The sequence below is a fragment of the Cryptotermes secundus genome, unplaced genomic scaffold, assembly GCF_002891405.2.
Source record: "Cryptotermes secundus unplaced genomic scaffold, Csec_1.0 scaffold2042, whole genome shotgun sequence".
NCBI lineage: Eukaryota > Metazoa > Arthropoda > Insecta > Blattodea > Kalotermitidae > Cryptotermes > Cryptotermes secundus.
This window is the reverse complement of record NW_019743681.1, coordinates 196,382-216,910: the sequence shown is the minus strand read 5'-3', so window position 1 is coordinate 216,910 and position 20,529 is coordinate 196,382. Positions and strand designations below refer to the sequence as shown.

The 20,529-nt window shown below is 38.2% G+C and overlaps 2 protein-coding genes across 8 annotated transcripts in view; both read left to right on the top strand.

The window, feature by feature from the left end:
• Positions 1–491: 491 nt before the first annotated feature.
• On the top strand, positions 492–13,164 carry LOC111874300 (vacuolar protein-sorting-associated protein 25). The gene is made up of 5 exons (XM_023869686.2): positions 492–624; positions 756–901; positions 5,363–5,450; positions 10,709–10,839; positions 11,920–13,164. Exons 1-5 carry the CDS (start codon positions 575–577, stop codon positions 12,024–12,026), a joined length of 522 nt encoding a protein of 173 aa, XP_023725454.1. The 5' UTR covers positions 492–574; the 3' UTR covers positions 12,027–13,164.
• Positions 12,149–20,529, top strand: part of LOC111874298 (guanylate kinase) — a 24,937-nt gene continuing 16,556 nt past the window's right edge. For 4 of the 7 annotated variants that reach the window (XR_002844527.2, XM_023869682.2, XM_023869683.2 and 1 more), the window contains exons 1-2: positions 12,149–12,237; positions 17,757–17,970. Coding sequence is in view for 4 of the 7 variants with exons in the window: in XM_023869682.2 (XP_023725450.1) it covers positions 17,790–17,970 (181 nt within the window). In the remaining 3 variants the exon portion in view is untranslated. Of the gene's footprint in view, positions 12,238–15,019; positions 15,057–17,756; positions 17,971–19,856; positions 20,503–20,529 lie in introns of those variants that run through there. The other 3 variants (XM_023869685.1, XM_023869684.1, XM_033755401.1) reach the window with 3 other exon arrangements.

Below are 20,529 nucleotides of genomic sequence, written 5' to 3'. Positions count from 1 at the left end.
TTGGCAGCTCCTCCAGAAGGGCTAAGCTCTATGAGTAAGTAAGTAGTCAGGGCCGCGCCATAGCTCAAGCGGTTAGTCGCTGGCTTCCCAGTGCGGCGGCCCGGGTTCGAGCCCGGGTCTGGTCATGTGGGATTTGTAGTGGACAAAGTGGCGCTGGGGCAGGTTTTCTCAGAGTACTTCGGTTTCCCCTGCCAATCTTCATTCCTCCAATTGCTCCACAATCACCCTCACCTATCATCTGGGGCTGGTACAATAGGCCAGAAGTGGCCGCAGTACAAGGGCCTTAGTCCCACCCCACTAGCAATAAAAAAAAGTAAGTAGTCTCTAAATACGTGGAACGCAACAGCTTTTAAACCAAATTTCATTCTTCAAATGCACTCTGATGGCAGTTGATGTAGCTACTGGGGCAAGTAGGCAAACTTAGTAACCGAGTATTCTCATAGGTGGCATGGCATTAGCGAATTTATCTTCCTGCGTTTTTCCGTTCGTTCGTGTTCGCGTGTGCATATGTGCTTAGCAGAATCAGTGTGTGTGATGTTCGATAGTAGCAAGGTTATGTGACTGTGACGGTAAGATGGCATCTATGGAATGGCCGTGGCAGTATTCATTCCCGCCGTTTTTTACGTAAGATATCAGTATTCGCACTTACGAGATTGAAGTTTAGAATAATCTGTATGCTCACTTTTAATTTATATCGTCATTCAGAACTGTTGAGTGCATTTAATTACTTTCTTTTGCTTTCTTTTTTTCTTTAGAATTCAGCTTCATAATGAGACAAGAACGAAACAGATTGCTGCTTGGAGGAACTTGGTTCTTGATTACCACAGAATTACAAAACAGCACATCTTGGATATACGGGAGGCACAAAGAACGCCTCTCTTCAATAACACGACCATTGACAGTATCCTTTTTCATTTATCATTTTATATGTTACGAAGGAATTTGCAGAAAATCGTCATAAAGGAAATGAGATTAAACGTTTCTTAATTACGTATTGCCGTGTGTGGCTATGTTTTTACACCGTAGCTATTTTGGTGAACATTGGATGCCAGGTAATAACTCCCAAAATGTTTTATGTAAACGGCTCGAAACCCACAAATATCCCATATATAGACCTGTCTGTTGTACCATACGAAATCGCTGGAACACTACTGTGAAAGTAAGGTGAGGAATGAGCAGAAGTTTTGTATGCAGCGTGAAAAGGAAAATTTTTGGTATTGTATGTAAGTTCACATTTATATTTGAAAAGTTCGAAGTAATAAGTGAGTTGTTATTTTCAGAAATTTCATCATGAAAAATAATGTCTGGAGTTTAATATATTAAACCTTTTCAATTCATGTCATGTTAGTAATGTAACGTGCCATGGATTGTTTGGCAGTGGTTGAATTCTGAGCATACCAACTGGGATATTTATTTTAATTGCCACACCAAAAACAGACTGAGGTTAATGTCAACCTCCTGTCTAATGTGTACTGGAAGTAAGTGTAGCTAGAAAACATGCTGACCACTCATCCATTTCATGTAGATAGATAAAGGTTGGTTCTAGCTGCTAGAACTGCACTGCAGTACACATTGAATATTAGTTAGCATTTTTATTGTGAATTTGGGAAACCCTGTGTTCAGTTCTTGGTCCTGAGGCTGGTTACACTGAAAGGATTTTGTTGGCTTTCATCAGACACTCTGAGCAAGGATTACAACTGCTTCATTCCATATCCTTAGTTCACCACCGACAGTTATCATGCTATAACCAGTGCAGTTGAGAAAGCACTGTTAAATAGCCCATGAAGCAACCAGCCACCTACACCATACTGTTAAATGTTGTAGCACAACAGCAAGAAGATATCTGCGTATGATCTTATGGATAAGTTAGAATGGTTTATTTTTGGTCTAGTAGTCACCACAGCATGGCGCGTCCTCAGGTTGCGGATGGAGGAGACGCCCTCCAGTTTTGGAGGGAAGCTGTGAATATATTGAATAAGAAGTCGTGGACAGTCAGCAAGGGGTGGCCTTCCAGCTTGGGGGTTGGGCGTGTGGCTAACAACTCCTCATGATAAAAAATCATCATGTTATGAAATTGAACACAAAGCCTCAGACCTGCACTGATTCCTTGGATAAACGACCTAAGCTAATGAAAATGGATATGAGATTTGGCACTTGAAATGTATGAAGTTTGTATAGGGCAGGTTCACTCAGGGCAGTGGCAGAAGAAATCTTAAAATATAAGTTAGATTTAGCGAGAGTACAGGAGGTCAGATGGGATGGAGGTGGCATCACACCAGCAGGCGAATATACACGTACTCGTACATTTTTCTGTGGAAAGGAGAATGAAAATCATGAATTAGGTACAGGTTTTTTCGTACGTAAGAAAATCATATCAGCAGTTAAGAGGGTAGAGTTCATTCGTGATAGGATATTATATATAATACTAAAAGGTCGCTGGTGTGATATCATTGCTATGAATGTTCGTGCCCCAACAGAAGATAAAATTGATGACATAAAGGAAAGATTCCATGAAGAACTAGAACATGTATTTGATAAATTCCTGAAGTACCCTATGAAAATTTTGTTAGGAGATTTCAATGCCAAAGTAGGGAGGGAAGACATTTAGAAACCAACAATTGGGAATGAGAGTTTGCATGAAATTAGTAGTGATAATGGAGTTAGAGTAGTAAACTTTGCCACATCAACAAATCTTACTGTCAAAAGTACAATGTTCCCACATCGTAACATCCATAAATTTACTTGGACATCTCCCAATGGGAAGATACACAATCAAATAGGCCATATTTTGATAGATAGGAGACAGCACTCAAGTATACTTGATGTCCGATCATTCAGGGCAGTGGATTGTGATACTGGCCACTATCTGGTGGTTGCAAGGTTAGGGAAAGACTGGCAGTGAGCAAACAAACAACGCTCAGAGTTCATATGGAGAGGTTCAATCTCAAGAAATTAAATGAGGTAGAGGGTAAAGAGCAGTATTGTGTTGAAATCTCAAATAGGTTCACGGCTTTGGAAAACTTGGACACTGAGGTGGATGTTAATAAAACTTAGGAAACTATTAGAGGGAATATAAAAATGTCTGCCAAAAAAGAGTGTAGGTTATTATGAACCGAAGAAGCATAAGCCATGGTTCGATGAAGGATGCTCAAAATTATTGGACCAAAGGAAACAGGCCAAATTGCAATGGTTACAGGATCCAAGCGAGTTAAATGGGGATAATGTGAACAATATAAGACGTGAAACCAGCAGGCATTTCAAGAACAAAAAGAGGGAATATCTGAAAGACAAAATTGATGAGCTTGCAATGAACAGTAAGAACAAGAACATTAGAGACCTGTATAGAGGAATAAATGACTTTAAAAGGGGTTGCCAGCCTAGCAGTAACTTAGTGAAGGATGAGAATGGTGATCTGCCTGCAGATTCCCACAACATTTTGAATAAGTGGAGCAACTACTTCTCTCAGTTATTGAATGTACGTAGGGTCAGTGATGTTAGGCAGACAGAAATACATACAGCTGAGCCGTTAGTATCTAATCCTAGCCCTTTTGAGCTTGAAAGTGCTATCGCAAAATTGAAACGGTATAAATCACCAGGTAGTAGTCAAATTCTGGCAGAACTTATTCAAGCAGGAGGTGAAATATTATGTTCTAAGATCCACAATCAAATTACTTCTATTTGGCATAAGGAAAAATTGCCTCATCAGTGGAAGGAGTCTATTATTGTACCAGTTCACAAGAAGGGTGATAAAACTGACTGTGGTAATTATTGGGGGATATCACTGCTATCAACTTCATACAAAATTTTATCCAATATTCTTCTCTCAAGGTTAAGTCCATATATAAATGACATTATTAGGGATCATCAGTGTGGGTTTTGACGTAACAGATCAACTACAGATCAGATCTTTTGCATCTGTCAGATATTGGACAAAAAATGGGAGTACAATGAGACAGTACATCAGCTATTTGTAGACTTCAAGAAAGCGTATGATTCAGTTAGGAGGGAAGTATTATACAATATTCTGATAGAGTTTGGGATACCCATGAAACTAGTTAGGTTGATTAAAATGTGTTTAAACGTAACGTATAGTGAAGTCCATGTAGGTAAACATTTGTCAGATAAATTTCCTATTCAGAATGGTCTAAAACAATGAGATGCTTTATCTATACTCCTTTTCAACTTTGCCTTAGAATATGCCATTAAGGAGGTCCAGGGAACCAGGTGGGACTGAAATTAAACTGGACATATCAGCTGTTGGTCTACGCTGATGATGTGAATCTACTGGGTGATAATGTAGATACCATGAAGAGAAACACTCAAACTTTAATTGATGCAAGTAAAGAGGTTGGTCTAGAAGTAAACACTGAGAAAACTAAGTATATGTTGCTGTCTTGCCACAAAATGCAGGGCAGAATCATGATATAAAGATAGGAAAGAGATGTTTTGAAAATGTGGCACAATTCAAATATTTGGGAACAACAATAACAGATCAAAACCTGATTCAGGATGAAATTAAGAGGAAATTGAACTCGGGTAATGCTTGCTACTGTTCATTCCAGAACCTTTTGTTTTCCCATCTGACATCCAGAAACAAAAATGAGAGTATACAAAACTATAATTTTGCCTGTGGTTCTGTATGGGTGTGAAACTTGGTCTCTGACATTAAGGGAGGAGCATAGACTGAGGGTATTTGAGAACAGCATGTTGAGGAGAATATTTGGACCAAAGAAGATGAAGTGACAGGAGGTTGGAGAAAATGCATAATGAGGAGCTTTATAACTTGTACTCTTCTCCAAGTATAATTAGAATGATCAAGTAGAGGAAGATGAGGTGGCCAGGGCATGTAGCACGAATGGGGAGATGAGGAATGTGTATAGGATATTGGTGGGAAAGCCAGAAGGAAAGAGATCACTGGGAAGACCAAGGCGTAGGTGGGCGGACAATATTAAAATGGATCTTAGAGAGAGAGGATGGTATGGGTTGGATAGATCTGGCTCAGGATAGGGACCAGTGGAAGGCTCTTGTGAACATAGTAATGAACCTTCGTGTTCCATAAAATGCTGGAAGTTCTTGAGTAGCTGCAGAATTGGCGGCTCCTCCAGAAGGGCTCAGCTTGATGAGTAAGTAAGTAAGTTGTAAATAAACCTCAGATCCTGTGTCAGACACGCATGGTCATTATTTTGCAAAGATATTCTCAGATTTCTGTCTCATACTTCTCCCTGTGAAACACGTTACACTCTCACAATTGCTCTGATTCACCAGGTTACCAACATATGAAGTGAAATTGTTACATGATATGTACAAACTCATTATGGCTTCACAAAACCATTTTGTGTGATATACCTGAACTGCTACTTAGGAAAATTGCCACTAGAAGGAATTGTGATGATTCTTGATGACCTAGCACGGACAGGCAATGCAGAGCCTTTGGATAAGCAGAAACACAGGTAAATTACAGTTACATGACCTTTTCCTTGTACTTTGAGAACACAGTATGTCGGTCTTTAATTGAGGTTTTACAGCGGTATTGTGTCAAATTTGTGTTTTACCTTGCCATCGCTGTTGCAAATAACAGTTGACTTGGAGATTCTGCCCAGATATGATGAATTACAGTGTAGAGAAGTGGGTTAGAGCCCCAGCATCATTGAACAGTCACACCACTAATTTTTTTAGGGAAGAGGTAATGATTTAGAACTTTACACACAGTTTGCACTCCTGTAAAGCCCCAAGTATCCATCTCAGATATAAGGATGATACAATGTTTCCCTAATTTGTACTGATTGATTTTTTAAAGCTTGAATAAATATTTTATTAATTGTAGTGAACAGTATGAATGGGAGGCCCATTGATTCCATTTGCATGGCCATGTTACAGTCATGGACAGTCAGTTCCGGTTTTGCCCAAAATCTCACTCATTCTTGTGTGCATTCATGTCTGTCAGCAAGCAGCAGTGCAGGACCAGTTTTGGTGAAACCTGGTTTGATAGATCCACACTAAACTTTGCCATTCCAGTTTGACCTTGGTTTAATTTCATAATTTTAAGGGTCTGAATTTACTTTCATGTTTGTTTTGAACCCATTTTGTAGGTGTTGAAATTTCATGTGTGGCATATATATTGAAGTATCGCCTCGTGTAAGTTGCATTTATTTGAATTTATTATGAAACCAACATTACTTAAGGACTGAATGGAGAACTAAAAGTTCTGTGCTTCTCCAAAATATGTGTTATACAGTATTTGGTGAAGTTCACTGCTTTCAAGAAAATCACTAATGGTATAACAGAACCTGCTGAATGTGCCATTGAAAGCACTAACCAAGCTCTTGTGACTCTCCTGCCGCCCAGTTGATGTCTACTTGATTTATAATGTTTTAAATGTACTTACGAATGAAAGGCACTTGTTTATGTTACAGTGCCATATATTTTCCCTTTAATTGTAAATTACATATTTGTGCTATACCATCCAGTGACTATTTGCCTGGTTAATTTTAAAATACGTGGTATTGATTCGGAGTGCTCGTGGGGGAGTATACAAGAGGAATGCTAGTATCAGGTGGGTCACAAATGTAGAGGCGTAAATTTCAGAATGTCATTTGGTGAGACTTCCTGATCTTTGCTGACTTGGTTTAAGTAGAATGTGTTGTAAAAGAATTCATAGCAACATTTATGTGTTGGGAGGGGGGGGTATGTGACCAGCGAGAGTCCAACAGGACATCTGTGTTGAACAAGGGATTATTTTACTTACAGAAGGTCAGGTGCGATCAGGTTTGGTATTAAAAGTACACCAGAAACATGCTACGCCTTTCTTGTAACCAAGAAAATAATTTTTACCATTTCTGTTTTTTTACTTTTTCTAGTTACGTATATTGCAACAGAATTTAACAGAATATTTGATATACACAACTTTATGGTAGTACTGCCTTTTAAATTATGTGAGCAGCATATTTTATTTATGCTCCCATTGTGCGACAGTGGAGAGACTTAAAATTGCTTGGTTTAAAATTCATTATGGCATGATTAGTTTTCAGAAGTTTGTTTTAGGTGAAAGTATTATGTACATGCAACTTGTGTTAAAATCCTAAAATTCATATTTTTGAATTTTAGAATTATTTTTCACATCACTGGTGCACTACATGTTTCACCTGAAATGGTCATCATCAGGTGCTTCAAGAATTGCTGTTGAAAACTGCTACACTTCCATCATGGAACACGATTCCTTTGTTTATGTGCCCATGTGTTGTACATCTGTAACATGTGAGGATAATTGTGTTAGCATTTCACATAAGGAATACATTGCTGTTTCCTGTAGTAGTCTTCACATATTTATAACGCGGGAGCTATACAAGTCTCTGTGAATTGCACACTCCCAATATAACTATTCTATGGCACACACAAAATCTTGAAATCACACAATAAGTCTTCACTGGCTGACTTCTCAGTTATTGTGCACTATAAAATCTTCTAACCACACGTCCAGTTCTTCTTTCTGCGACTGCTGCTCTATTTCAGCTGTCTTCGGCGGCTGCTACATTTTAACTTAACTCCTTAGGCAGTGTAGTTCTCTTATAAACCCTCAGCCAGATGACGGAAAGCGCCTCGGTTCCCTGTTGCCTAGTAGCCTTGTTTACAGGTGTTGCTGGGCAATGCTGTCGAGAGTTGTCTCCTGCTGCGTCACAGTGGGAGGGGGCGGAGCGCTGACCGGCCCGACACTGTAGTAGCGGCAGCGCTGTTACACCACCGCTGGTGGGGGAGGGCATGTCCTCCATAGCGCAATACGTCACAATATACTAAGATAATACAGTGATGATTCTAATAATAGAACTAATATAATCATTTAACACACGACACCACTGTACGCCTCAAGACCTGATCCTTCTGTCCCGTGTCAAAATACGCTGGTATCCTTGATCTCATTCCTGAAAGAAAAAAAATACAGAACAGGGCAGTAGGCATTCCTGTAACATTACTAATATTAAAAATCTACAAGTTAATTATTCTTGAAATATATGTTTACAAGTGATTAGAACTAGGATTTCCCCCTAAACAAGAGAAACTTGTCTATACTGTAGAAACAGCGATCAAATAGGAAAGTCTTCACAGTNAATTGTTAATGTGACGGACCAGAATGAAACAAATCAAAAATATTTTAAATCGTAAGTTTTGAGGTTTTCACGGCGATGACTATGAAGAAAGTCGTCTTCTGGGATCTGGCGCCAGATCCCAGAAGACGACTTTCTTCATAGTCATCGCCGTGAAAACCTCAAAACTTACGATTTAAAATATTTTTGATTTGTTTCATTCTGGTCCGTCACATTAACAATTACAAAGTATAAATCACTCCATCCAGTGTGACCTGTAAGTCACTTACAGGTGACATTGGACGGAGTGATTTATACTTTGTAATTTAAAATATTGTTTACAACAAATGGTTTTCGGGATTTGTATCATAGTTCTAAAGTTCTTGTAGTGTTTCAAACATTGGATTATGTTTATCAGTGAATGTGTCACTGATATGTAATCTATCTTTGCTGAATTTATGTATGTGGCAACTTTCTAATATGTTTTAAGTGTTTTCCTTATTTCCTCTATCTCTATAATGTCCATATGTTAGTTATACTCCTCTCTGCATGTCTCGTATTGAGTGTGTGATTAGAATACCCCAAATTGCTTTTATTATTCCTAATTCCCTATATATGGTCTCTAAATCTCATGTGAGATATTCAACCTGTTTGCCCTATGTATTTTATTGGGCAGTCCATGCATTTCATTTGGTAAACACAACCTTTTCCATATTTATCTATTTGTAAATAAGGTTTAATTATGCTTTGTATTGTGTTTCTTTAAAAAATTTTGTACTTTTCCTTCTTTCTTTTCCACTCTATGTGAAAGTAGCCCGTTTTGTTTCCTGGTGTTGTGGATCAGTGTTATTTTGTGTTGGTTGGATTGTTTCCTCTCAAGGTTTATATTTGTTGTTGTGTAGTGTATTTTTAATGATGTTTACCTTTTTCTCTTTGCCTTTCTTGTTTTTGGGTACGTGTATTCTGTTCACTAGGTAGTTAATACTTGATATTTTGAGTTCATATGGGTGGCAGGAGTCATTTGGTATTATGACATCTGTTGGTGTGTGTTTCCTATATATTGCAGATTATAATTTTATTACAGTATATTGTAAGATTGAGGAAATAGAGTTATGCTGTTCGCTTCAATAATGAATTTTGTATTTGTTTGTTGTTTATTAAATTTGGTTAAATTTTTATCCACATTTGTTTTCCTTCAATCTTAAATTATGAAAATATCATTGACCTTTCTAAAGCTTCCGATTATTTGATATTGTCACGTGATTGCATGTGACAATAGATGGAGTTTGGATTGGTAATTGGATTTTTTGCAAACTTACACAACTTGTGACTACATTTCACAAATCACTATAGGACATCTAGGTCTTTTCAGTCTGTTAGAGTGTTTGCTGGCCGTTGCTTGGTAGTGGCTTTCAGTGGCGGATGTTCCCCTTCTTCTGGGTTCCCAAACTGTCCCTGGCGTCAGCTACCAGCTTCTCACAACAGCTCACAACTGTCAAGGACAAAGTTATGTTATTACCGATGGTCTGTCAGCCAGTCTGTCTTGGCGTCAAGAACCCATCTGGGGCTCAAAACTAGATTTGTATTACTGTCAGACTGTTGTGGTTGTGTTGATGTGGGGCTCTCTTTCTGATGAGAGGATGGATCTGTCGTTTGCAATTGCTGCTGGCCCTCGCCAGGACAGTTATTCTTGGTTCCGGGCACATAAACTTAGGTTTACTTTGGAATTGTATTCAGTGGCAGAAGTGCAGCAGTTTTCAGCAGCAATGTATTTAAGCAGCTGATGATGATAACTGTATCAGTCAGAACATGTAGTGCACCAGTGATGTGGGAAATAATTTTAAAATTTAGAAATGTTGATTTTAAGATTTTGACGCAAGTTTTATGTGAGACAGTGAATAAGAAGTGATAAGTGACATGCAACAGGGTGCTGCAGTACCATATTATGTATCATATTTAAAGTACCATATATATTTTGAATCAATTCAGCTTACAAAATTGTAGTAATTGATATTGAATATTAAATATCTGTCCATTCAGTACATCCTTATTCCTTATGAACTATTTGAAGATGATCCAACAAGGCCCACTGTTTTTATTGGATGAGTGAAGTAAATAATGGAATTTTGATCAGGTGTATTCATATAGCCGAAAAGATAATTCATTCTGTTATGTACATTCTTCAGAATCGATCTTATGGTCCAAAGAAGTTAAATATATGTAGTAGAGGTCATGGTTAAAGTGTGGAATATTCTGGAAACAAATGCATAGGCTCTGTTAATAGAATGAAAAATAACATGAGTTAGTTTCTTTTATACTAGTGAGTATGTACCTGTGAGGATACAATGTACATGTTAAAACATGTCAGGACACAATGATGAGTTTAATGAAATGTGAAGAACTGATACTGTATTTGACTGTACTATGATGGTGAAGAAGGGGTGGAACTTTTCAGAAAGTGCATGGGAAAAGTGAAATCACAGGCCTAGAAGAGCAGTCCAGTAGGGGCGCACTTGAAATTTGGGGTTGAATGTTTAATTATTTTTATAGGATTCTGTGCAGATTATTGTAAGTATTTTGTAATTATAATGGCAGACATGTAGCAGGAATGATTCAGTATTATTTGACAGGTGGCACATATATTGGCACACTTTGGAGGAGTGGGCAGATCTAGTGTACAGTTGGGTACAGAGCTGTGGAATGGCTAACGCAGTCTGCACAATTTATGAGATCACGGAAGGGGATAACACAATAGATGAAGGTCTGTTACCTCTTATTAAGACTATAAGTAATACATTGGTTTATGATTTTATGACGCAGAAAAGTGTGCCTTATTAAATGTTTATTGTTACCAATACTGTGAATATAGATTCCATCCCTCTTGTTTGAGCAGTATTTAAAATATGTGCAGTTTTCATTCTTTACACCAAACCTAATTTGAGAGGTTATGAATGTTAGAGATTGGTTTGATCATTGAGAGGCTTGATGTGAAACATGCTGACTGCCAGGAATGGGGTGTGTGTGTGGTGTGCAGAAAATAAGCTTACTGTTTAGGATCATATTTATATCACTCTGTGTTTTCATCCTCCCCATCGTGGCGCAGGTGGTTGCAAATGCAGTTTCGTTAAGAAAGGAAGGTGTGGCGCACTGCTCAGGTCCCTGGGAAGTTGCCCCCAAGTACATCAACTTGTAAAACACATTCACATAATTCATATTTGCATTATTGTTGTTTGGAAATTAATGCCTGTTGGCATTGCTATATCTGTCGGTCTGTGTGTCCGCATTAAAGAACTCGAGGACACGAAATTGATTTTCATGAAACTTTGTATTGGAGTGTTTTATATAAAAACAGTTGTCAGCAAATACATGTGTTTGTTAAAATAAGGCAACAGTAATGAACCTGCGCGTTCCTACCTGTATTTCGAGTGCAAGTTGCACAGTATTTATCGAAGCGAAAAACGGGTTGTAGAGAGAAATGAAACTCATTTTAGTTTCACGCACGTTTTCCATGCGAGCCAGATTTTAGAATTATTGAAACAGAGAACACAAGAATTGTTAAGTTTGCGTTTATCTCCAAGTATCTTTTCCACTAAGCATTTGTTTGTGCGCGCTCTTTCGTGCTTATGTTCGTTTTACTGTAACTAATATGTTTCAGTTCGTATCGTTTTATCAGAGGTGTTAATATTCCATAATTAAATTCGTTAAATGTAATTTGAAATTTTGTTCCATGTGTCGAATGTTGCATAACGTGCATGTCCGCTGCTGTAAACGTAACCCACATTTCCTCTTTATTGTTATCTTTATTTTTAACTGTTTCATAGTTTGTTATTTTCTTTTACAGAGTTCCATGGCCTAGATAACGAAGTTATGATCAAAGTATTACAGACATTGGGAGCAAGCAAGAAGGCAGAGCTGTTCGATGATAATCAGGGCGTGAAGTTTTTTTAATACGACTGGACATTGTACGTTCGCTTGTTTCGTAGTTTGGAGATGCCGACAGACGGCATTACGGTATGCTGTTCTGCGTGGAGGAAGTGTATTTTTGTTGATGCTGTTGTGGATTTATATGTTTTGTATCCATTTATCAGCAGTAATAATAAGAATTGAAGTTACCAGTGGTGGTTTGTTTTTCGTTTAAAAATTCGACGTGCCATTCGAGGTGAGCGGAAACATTGCTGAGTGGTTGCACGCAGTTTTATGCTTAGGCCGTGTAGCGTACAAAACAACCGGTCAGTGTGGCGACGTTTGAGTAGGCGAAATATATTTAATATTTTCATGGACACTGGCAATAAAAGTAGTAAAAGGTAGTATGAAGTATTATAAATTGAGAGTAATTTGACACCATAGCAGGTACTTTACGGACCTTGTTAGTGTTTATAGGTTTCATGCAGGCACGTGTAGTGGTGTCTATGGTTAATGTCGCCCACTTGAATACACGTTAGGTTAATTTTAGAGCATATGTTGAACCTCTGCTTACAGAAATGGTTAGTTTGCTAAATTTAATTACTTCAAAGAAGCCGAATATGCGACAGACTATGAAGATTGACCAAATTACATTTTCTCACAAGCTGAAGAGTAACGAACATATTTACACACAGACAACGGTGGTGATAATCTTATTACCGATCTTTATACACCGAAGCCAGTTCAATATAAACATTCTGTAGTTGATACCAAATTGACTGTCACATATCTTGATATACTGGTCAAAGAATGGAATATAAGCTTTTAATTTTTGTGGGTATACATGTTCCAAATTTCTTCATTGCAAGGAGGAATTGTTTGAATGACTGCATGTTAGTAGAGGTTAATTTGGAGATTGAGTACTGATTCCTTAATCCTGTATGCCACTCTGTGCCTTCATGCCATCTGTCTCATACTGGTGTGACTTTTCCAGTTTGTCCTCTTCTTTCAGAAAGATTTCCAAGACATTATTCATTGATGCCAACACTGTATACAACAGTCTGGCTGACTGTGGCAGGAATGTTTCTGATCTGTTCACAGTAACTTACGCCAGTAAAGGAATATGAAATTGTGTACAAAATATATTGTTTGCAATAAAATTGAAGATGCTTGTGATCCCACACTTTGTTGCATTGTGTATGTGAATTTTGTAACACGGCTTTCCATTTTTGGGGCAGATTTTTTGAATAAAAACAGGTGGAATTATTCACATGAGCTAAGAGTAGAATGTACCTTATGACTGATATGTGTTTTTTTTTTGTTATTTTTATTTTTTAAAGAAAAAGCAGACGAACAAGAGTGTATATAACGTATTTAAAAAGCATATGTGTAAACATTTATGAGCTGGGCTATTTCACAGCCTTGCCCTGGCTGCTTCCAGACCATGCTGTTCAATAGATAATGGGGGATCTGGCCAGGGAGATAATGTGACTAATGTCAAGGTCAGGTGTGTGTGGCACTTCAGTCCCACTCTTCATCCATCTCTCCGGCGTGTTGCTTACCTGCAAGGACAGCTTTACCTTTTACCTTCAGAGCTCTTTGGGGGACAACATTTTGGTTAAATGAGTACATCATTGTAGGTGTGTTTAAAGATTGGAACCGTTACTGATGAAGCCATCATTTCATGCTTACCTAATGTTTTCATTTTCTTGGGGACACATTTGCAGTGTTGCACAGAATGTTGTGTTCCTTTCCCCATGATTGCCCTGCATTATTCTTATATTTTGCCCCATGTGCAGTTTAGAGAAGTGCAGAATTTATGACCTGCCATTTGAAAAAAGCAGCCGTGATTACATGTAGTGGACTTCAAAAAGTGGTGGGGCAGATGTTTGCTTCTGCAGATCGTCCTACATATCATGTGCATGCAGTGGAGTCGTTCTGCTGGTGTGATGGAGAATGCAGCGTGTGGAAGGTTTGTTTTGAAGTGGGGGAGGGTGTTGGTGAATGTGTTACCTTAAGCAGAAGCTAGCACCAAGTGGCGTTCTTGTGATTACCATTGGTTCTCAGTGTCAGGCAATTTTCCACTGGATTCAGGTTATTATAATTCCGCATCCAGAACTTCTTGAAGCTACCAAATAGTGTTCTGGTTAACACAGTTGTTAATGTATCAGTAATGAGTTTGTGGTATGTTGTGTCAGCTGTACGAGTATACCACTGAGAGGCATTGGAACAGTTGTGAAACTGGGAGGAGAAATTGTTTATGTATAATACAACTGCAAAGTGCAGTGCCATCAAAGCTACAGAACATTTAAAATTCAATGGAACAGAAGACTTTTTGCTAAAGAAATTAAGAAATCTTGTCTTCGTGCAGGGCGAGTCAGTTATAAACTTAAAACATGTGCTCCCAGAAGTGCTTAAAATAGAAAATAGAGTCTAAATCACTAGCATGATGTTTGTAAGTATATGAAGAAAGAAAATTTACTAGATGTGGAAAATTTTTAAGAAAACTTAGAGATAGTGGCGATCTAATAAAAAATTTTGTAAAACACCAAGCCAAGGACGATATTGGTAGAAACATCGGTGTGTTGTGTGAACTTGGTGTTTTACACGACAATGTGTGAAGTTGTTAAGAGATTGTTTAATGTAATGATTCATGTACAGCCACTGATTTTAAAAACAAATTACTGGTTTTGTTCATTTTCTGTGTATGTTGTATATCAGAATCAAGTTATAAAACTAAATATATCTATATTGTCATGTGTCACAGTGACTAAGACATGGGTTTTGGCCACACCATAGCTGAAGGGGTTAGTCTCTGGCTTCCCACCGTGGTGGCCCGGGTTCAATCCCAGGTCTGGTAAAGTGGGAATTGTGGTGGACGAAGTGGTGCTGGGGCGGGTTTTCTACAAGTACTTCAGTTTCCCCTGCCAATCTTCATTCCACCAAATTCCCCATCATCATTATCACCTGGGGCAGGCTACAATAGGCCAATCAGTGGACACCGTGCCGAGTGGACCTAGTTGGACTCCACCTCCCACTAAGCGAAATAAAAAAAAAAGATGTCGGATTGGATTGGTAATTCGATTTATTGGATACTTAACAGGATGTAACTGCAAATAATTATTATACTATTGCTGATTTGCATGCTACAAATCACTTGACACTAAGTCTTCTCAGTTTATTTCCACTAATCTTTACTTAGTAACAGCTCTCCACAATGGCTGTTCCTCTGCTGTGTCTTCATACACATCTCGTGGTAACGAATCTTAGCAATGGAGGTTATTGTGCTTCTGTTGCCGGCTGGTCAACACTTCACAAGTGAACCCTCAACTGACTCCTTTAGTCAAAGTCAAAGTCACATTGCGACTCATGGTCAGTCAGTCAGTCAGTAAGTCTTGGTGTCGAGCCCCATTTTTAGCTCATGATCAGGTATTAATTATTACCATTTGACAGTTACGGTCTTGTTTCTGTGGGGCGCCTTCTCTGACGAGAGGACAGGTCTGTCTTTTATATATGCTTCTGGCTCTTGCCAGCGCAGTCTTTCTCAGGTCCGAGTCCCTTGGGACTCGCAACCATATTTTACCATCTCAGAATTGAGATTTCCCTTTTCGTCACCTCCTATGACTTGCAGGGTCATGGTGGAGGTATTCTATCCCGCCTCCACATGGGGTGACTCCTTTAGGGTCTGTTGTCTTCAAGATAATTCCTTGGCACATACCTTGCAGAAAACAGCCTCTATTGTTGTAGAGGTGTATTTACCTCCTCATTGCATAGAAACAGTTGTGGTGCAGATCACATAGAAAATTCCTTTCTTCTATTCTTTTGTGCATGAATGTTGCAATGTTACGTAACAATGGCCAATGTTTACAGAGACACTTCTTAGCATGTGCCACAATAATCACACCCAAAATTTTTGTTTTTACCACAGAAAATTACCTTATCCAATAAATTTGTTGTAAAACCCACTTCAGAATTGTAATATATATAAAACAAAATGGAATCAATTTTTATTAGTATTTTAATCTGCAAGATACTTGAATTTTAAACTAAATGAAAGAATTTGAATAAACCAAATACTTTGAGAATGGTGCTTTTAAATATTTCTTGAAAAATTAGTCTGACTGGTTGAAGCCAGTTTTGCATCTGATAGCCTTATTTATTCATACCTATAATTCTAGAACAGGCATGTGCAATTTTGTGTTGGACAAAGAGTTACATACAGGGTTTGTCTGTGAGTATGTTGGTTTCTTGAACTGTTCCATTATTACTTATCTTTGTACAGCACCGAAAGGAGCAGTGTATGCAAGCAGCAGAAATATCTTCATCCCTGACTTATAACTTGGCTGGATTCAGCCGAAAAGATGTTAGTTTTTAGTAGGGTTATGAGATCATTCGACTGACTGTATGCCCAAACTCCATCTGTCAAACCAGTTAACTGATTTTCACAAGATTTGGTAAGAGTGGTATGCCACTGAAGGCAATACATCTTCTACTTTTTAATATCGTACAGTTGATGATAGGGGCCACGTGGTTGCGTAGTTGTTTAAGGCACTATGCTAGAAGCTGGAAGGTCATGGAATCAAATTCTGATGAGGTCATTGGATTTTTTTCAGTTGACCTAATCCTTCCAGCTGCACTGTGGCCCTGGGGTGGAGTCAGCCTTTAACAGAAATGAGTACCAGGAATATTCTTCAAATGTTCTTGGTGGTAAATGGCTGCCGGCCTGTATGGCTGAAAACCTTACCGCCATCTATGAGCCCACCTCAACATCTCAACCCTGTGGGCCTCCACAGCCTGTTACAGGGATAGCTTTAGTTTTTTACTTTACAGTTGATGATGAAAATGTGGCAGATGCACTAATTGGTAAAGGTGAGCAAGACACCCCACTTAGAGAGTTCTGAAGTGATCTATGACGGTAGATCATCAGAAAGTATGGAAATTTTGAAAGGGTTTTTTCTTGTGGGGGCTACAAAATAACAACATGTAAGTCATGCAGAGATTTATCTTTGTTTTGTGTCTGTAATAGATAACGTTTGAACCATGAAAGGCCTGTGAAGTTTGGGATGCAGGTAACGATAACAGCACCCGTGCCATGACCATAACCCCAACATCATCATTCTATAACATATTTATAAACACAAGCTGTAATCAGCAAGAAGGATGATGTAGTGTTAGTGTCCTGGACTTGTATCCAGGCATTTCTTGGGATGAATCTCGGCTGGGGTACCAGAAATCTTGACAGGTTATTTGTTGTTTTCCTCAGGGGCCCCAGCCAAATGTGAGGATAATATGTTGATTAGGTTACTACTGTTTTCTTTCAAATCCTTTCCAATTCATCGTTTACCAAACTCCTACCATTTGCTGCCATATAGTTCAGTTACTGACTGCTGTCAAATCAACTGCATGAGGAATAATTGATATTAATGGTATAAGAGTGTGAATTGAGTCTACAACCATCTATACACAAGCTCATCATGGTAACCCATGAGCTAAATTAGGTTCTGTTTTTTAATTATAAACTAAGGTTACCTGAATATGGGTTAACATTGGTAACAAGATTTGTAACACAAGGTTTTATGAATTCTGCCTAGAACTGTATGTTTCCATAAGCACTCAGCAGTGGGTATGGTGTAGTGCAGTGCCAAGCACCGTTAAAGTCGTGAAGCTGTAGTTTTCTTGCTAGAAATGCTGCCTCTTGTGTTAACAGTAAATTCTACTTTAGTGTGAGATCCTTGTAGTTTCTGAACACCTGTTTGATTAAGTCTCTCTTTGCAGATTTAATTGGAAATATCACAAAACACAGAGAAAATGTTTTCCAGCATTATCAGTTTGGCTACTAGGTGCAGAGTGCTTGTACCTACAGTATTCTCTTTTAATAACTACACTGTCTTCCTCGGTATTCTGTCTCGGCCATTTTACATCCATACCTGTGACTACTGTGAAAAGGGGAGTACGGGTCTGATTCATAAGCAAAGGGAGAAGTGTGCTGGTAAATTATGGACTAGGTCTTTTCAGATTGCAAGAGATTTCTTAGGCGAATATTTGATGAAGGTCTCTTCATGTAGAATTTGCTTAAATTGTTTGTTACGCTTATACATTAGTGGACTGAAGGCTGATATTGGGATCTTGCATGGCATCATAAAGGGTAACCTTCAGTCCATTGATATAACAAAAGACCAGTGTGACGGAGTTAGTAAATTCATACAAAGTTTTGGTATGCATTTTCATAACTTCATTTCTATGTGCAAGGAATTTCACTCTAATTAAATTTCTAAAGAGTAGTGAAAGTTGGCACTAACTTTGCCGACGAGCATCAGTCACTCAGTCGGTTTAGTCGGCTTGCGGACTAAAACCAGAGTTTTTTTTTTGTTTTGTTTTGAGTAGTGAAAGTTAACATAGGTAAATGCATGCATGTAATTATATTGAAAATATGTAAAGAATCTTGTGGAATCATTTAGCCTTGCACCAAAGGCCTTATGAACAGTGCTCAAATTTAGAACACCTAGGCTTTAGTCAGAACTATATAATATGGAATTGATTTTGTTTGCACTGTATGCTAGCAGTTCCCACGGATTTTGGTAATTATTCCTGAACTATCAAATGGTATTTCAAGTTGCTAACATTTGTTCATGGGCATTATTTTTAGCCTACTTTCCTTATTCTGAAAAAAATTAAAGTAGGTTTCTGCAGTTTCCATGCTGTCTGTGAATCCCCCTTAATTAACTTTTGAATGGCAAAACGAATCTTTTTAAAAACTTTGTATATACATCATTGAACTGAATCTGTCTCAGTGGCATATTTCATAAATCCCTCCCATCAGTCTATATGTGTAGCCTTCTCTTATTACTAAGCAATGGCTTGGTAAAAATGCCCCTACTGTTGCTAGGCAGCGGATCAAAAAAACATTACTGCAGCAACGAATACACAACAGTAGAAGAATTAGTTACTATAGGATTCTGACAATGGTGTATAACACACTGATATATTGGGTTTTTGGACTTTGTATAACACACTGATATATTGGGTTTTTGGACTTTATCCATCGTCCTGGTTTTTAAGATAACTAATAAAAACACGACAGTCCTAGTTTTTAAGATAACTAATAAAACACGACATTTCAGAAACTGGATCTGTTTCCATCCTCAGGTGAACGAAAACACCTATTCTGTTGGGTCTGTTAGAAAGACCTTGCCTCAATCAGTAGACAAACGGATGTTACAACACATGAAGATTATAAATACCCGAGACCAGGCTAAGTCCATGAGAGCTAATAAGAAAAATATTCATAACGAATTGTTGCAAACACATACAAGCCTGGAACTAGGATAGATAGATCTGTAGAAATTAATGCCACGAAACCAGACTCATAACCAAGTCCATGACCCCACGGCATGGAATAGAAAGAAGAATAGTAACAAAAACTAATAGTGTCTAACTAGCGTCAACAATGGAGTAAATCACGTCTATCTAATTTAGAACTTAATAGAAATGAATAAAAGCATATATCACATCATACAGATCTTCTATGTGAATTGGTGACTTCATTGCTGATAGTGGGGATCCAAATGGGAGAAAAGTCCAAACTGGGTTGGCTAATTGGGTTGGCCGAGCATGCCATATGGGCCGCTTCCTTGTATTTCCTATACCTGATGTGGCTTTCAATATCCAAAATCTTAGCTTCATCCCAGCCCATCCTATGTCCCTCTTCAAAGGCATGTTGGGCTAGTTTAGATTTTTCTAGAAGACCTTCTTTTAGGTTATGCCTATGTTCCCGGAGCCGCACGGCCAGAGGTCTGCCTGTTTCGCCACTGTAGCTTCTGCTACATTGTTAGTTATATTAGATATTGGTTATCTTAAAAACCAGGACGATGGATAAAGTCCAAAAACCCAATATATCAGAGTAGAAGAATTGTTGGATGCATCATTTTCTGTGCAGTCCTTATCTTGCTGATGAAAGTAGGCAAGTAGTTCTTCCAAGAACTTCTTGTTAGAATCAAGGAACCTCAGTAATTTTCCTGAAATATGCTCCTGGAAACATTTTTTGTGTGTTAATTTTTCCTCAGTCAGCATCAGCCACAACACTTCCTAAAACTTATATCCTGAAGATACATTTTGATATTATCATCCCTCCTCCTTTGCCTTTGAACTTGATGTTTTCTAAAGGGTTTCACTCCCAAAATTATCTATGTGTTCCTTGTTACTCCCCATTATTGTCACATGCTTTCAAAGATTTCATGATCCATCCTCCTGAAAGTTATTCTTTCCTATTTTTCTGTTAACATTGTCATGAACATTGATTTCTTTAATTGGAATGATTTTGGGACTGATTTCATTTTCTGTGATGCACAGTTTCAGTGGAAGATTGAACAGTGACTAACAAAAAAAGTATTTGTCTCTTGTCAAATGCACATTTCAGGAGAAACTGTATGTGATGGAAGATAATACTGTTTGTCATGTTATGCATATATATTTACACATCAGTTTTGTTTGCCAAAGAACTGCTTTCTTCATAACATCACAGGTAGAGATTTGTATGTTTGTGTAAACA

Coding starts and splice junctions, on each gene's coding strand:
- LOC111874300 (XM_023869686.2), top strand. CDS start 575: ATGGCATCTATGGAATGGCCGTGGCAGTATTCATTCCCGCCGTTTTTT. Junction 902..5,362: donor CAATAACACGACCATTGACA/GTATCCTTTTTC, acceptor ACTGCTACTTAG/GAAAATTGCCACTAGAAGGA. Junction 5,451..10,708: donor TTGGATAAGCAGAAACACAG/GTAAATTACAGT, acceptor ATTATTTGACAG/GTGGCACATATATTGGCACA.